Below are 2500 nucleotides of genomic sequence, written 5' to 3'. Positions count from 1 at the left end.
TATCCGTCGTGGGGGTATAATTTGTACATTTACTTTAATTTCTGTGACAGTTAAAGCATTCTTTTCCATATCCTGAATAAATCATTTTGTACCCAGACGCAGATTTTATTGGACGGGTGTGTAACGTCTCCAACACTGACGATAGTGACAATCATAAAAAAAGGAAAGAAAATAGAAGCGTTATACAAGGCCTGTTCTCATGCCTCTCTCCACTTACGGTACTTTATCTCTTCACCAGGATGATCATCATGAAAAGTATCGCGCTGGTGGTGACGGCGGCGGCCTTCTTCGCCGGCATCGTGGCCCTCAGTGAGTCACGCCGCCGTTGCTGTGTAGCGTAAGATAATTGTTAACCTGATGGGACTAAGTGGTGTACATGGCGATAATGCATTCCATGTTGGTAACAGTACAGATGGTACTAACAAGAGAATTCATCATGCACGCATAGAAACACACAAACACACACACACACACACACACACACACACACACACATCACACACACACACACCACACACACACACACACACACACACACACACACACACACACACACATACACGCGCGCGTGCGCGTGTGTGTGCAGCAGGTTCTGCAATCAAACATCATATAACACCCACAAAATCCAACAGTAAATAATGAGATAAAAAAATCCTTCGTTTAACATCACTTGTAAATTAGTTCATCCCGGAACCTCCTCTCACTCTCGTCCTTCCAAGGCTTGTTCGTGAGCCAGTGGACGGACGGCGGCTTCTCGTGGCCCGTGGAGCAAAGCAGGGCCATCACGGACGAATTCATCAACAGCGAGGTCAATCCTGAAAATATCAGAAACAACCTTAGGTGTGTTACTCAAACGTTGCTTACAACATACAATTCATTCTTTAATCATATCATATACGTCTGATTACATTGATATTAGAGATTCAATGTTAGATTCCTTATATTATAAACTCAGGCATTTGACTTCTCGACCTCACCTGGGTGGAACTGAGGCCGAGTGGGAGAACGCGCGGTGGGTCGCGGACGTCTGGAGAGAGCAGGGCCTCGACGACGTTCATCTGGTGCCTTACGATGTCCTGCTCTCTTACCCAAAGAATGATACGCCCAACTTGGTTAGTAAGGTTGAAAGCGAGAGAGGGCAATGGAGGGAGAGAAGGAGAGAAGAAGAGAGGAAAGGGAGAAGAGAGGAAGAGATAAAGAGATAGAGAGATAGAGATAGATAGATAGATAGAGAGAGAGACAGAGAGAGAGAGAGAGAGAGAGAGAGAGAGAGAGTCAAGAATCGAGTAGATATAATATAAACAAAAAAATCATATCTCAAATGTTACATAGGCTTTTAATTTAAGCTCTGGTATTATTTTTATTTTTTTCAACAAGAACATTTCGATCATAAGGAGTAAATGACGAATAAGAACTAGATATATACACAAATATGCAGTTTCAACATTTTCAATTTCTTTCCCACCCACCAGGTCCGGATCGTGAATTCAGTCGGCGAGGAGATCTGGGCGTCCCACGGATGGCAGAAGCCGATTTATGCTCCCGAGGAATCGTCTTCAGAAGTCCTTCCTAACTTCAACGCCTATTCTGCCCCAGGAAATATCACGGTGAGTGGTTGAGACTGCGTGTGTGGTCGGTCATATGCAACTAGTTCTTCGCATATAATGTACGTCATTATTTTTGGTCTTTTGCATTCTCATGACTTCACTTATATATCGATGCACTCGCTTTATGGCATCCTGTGACATGTATTTCAGTATATTCTTTCCAAGAAAGGTATGCCTTTCAAACTACTTACGTACCAACACAATACCACGACTAAGGATTCAAGTTGGAAATTTGACCATCGGCACCATCAGGGTTATTATTACTTAGGATAATTAACTGATTAGGGTTGTGATCATGTATATTTCACCCTGCAGGGAGATGTGGTGTATGCATATTTCGGCCGTGACCAAGACTTCAAGAAATTGGAGGAACTTGGTATCAATGTCAAAGGAAAGATAGTTTTGGCTCGGTATGGTGAGGTCTTCAGGGCCAACATCGTGAGTGATTTTAGCTTTGTTTCGTGCGACGATAGGAGTGAATATGAGAGAGAGAGAAAAAAAAGAGAGAGAGAGAGAAAGATAGAGAGAAAGAGAGAGAGAGAGAGAGAGAGAGAGAGAGAGAGAGAGAGAGAGAGAGAGAGAGAGAGAGAGAGAGAGAGAGAGAGAGAGAGAGAGAGAGAGAGAGAGAGAGAGAGAGAGAGAGAGAGAGAGAGAGAGAGAGAGAGAGAGAGAGAGAGAGAGAGAGAGAGAGACAGACAGACAGACAGAGAGAGAGAGAGAGAAAGAGAGAGAGAGAGAGAGAGAGAGAGAGAGAGAGAGAGAGAGAACTCTCAGTAATAAAAGTATAAAAAAACAAAATTCCCTATATATTTTGAATCGACTCGATATCACGTGGGATTTAATCATATCTTTGCTAACAGGCATCGACGGCGGAGCGCCAGGGGGCCGCCGGG

At 43.7% G+C, this 2500-nt stretch overlaps 1 protein-coding gene across 2 annotated transcripts in view; it reads left to right on the top strand.

Annotated features, from left to right (window-relative positions):
• LOC125037978 (N-acetylated-alpha-linked acidic dipeptidase 2-like) overlaps positions 1-2500 on the top strand; it is a 72134-nt gene that overhangs the window by 63878 nt on the left and 5756 nt on the right. For both annotated transcript variants that reach the window (XM_047631216.1, XM_047631224.1), the window contains 6 exons: positions 239-309; positions 720-840; positions 956-1112; positions 1473-1607; positions 1923-2045; positions 2468-2500. The exon at positions 2468-2500 is cut by the window's right edge and continues 151 nt beyond it. In XM_047631216.1, the coding sequence (XP_047487172.1) occupies positions 240-309; positions 720-840; positions 956-1112; positions 1473-1607; positions 1923-2045; positions 2468-2500 (639 nt within the window). In that variant the 5' untranslated portion in view covers position 239. The remainder of the gene's footprint in view (positions 1-238; positions 310-719; positions 841-955; positions 1113-1472; positions 1608-1922; positions 2046-2467) is intronic.

Source organism: Penaeus chinensis, chromosome 3 (assembly GCF_019202785.1).
Source record: "Penaeus chinensis breed Huanghai No. 1 chromosome 3, ASM1920278v2, whole genome shotgun sequence".
Lineage (NCBI taxonomy): Eukaryota > Metazoa > Arthropoda > Malacostraca > Decapoda > Penaeidae > Penaeus > Penaeus chinensis.
This window is presented reverse-complemented; position numbering and strand designations above follow the sequence as displayed.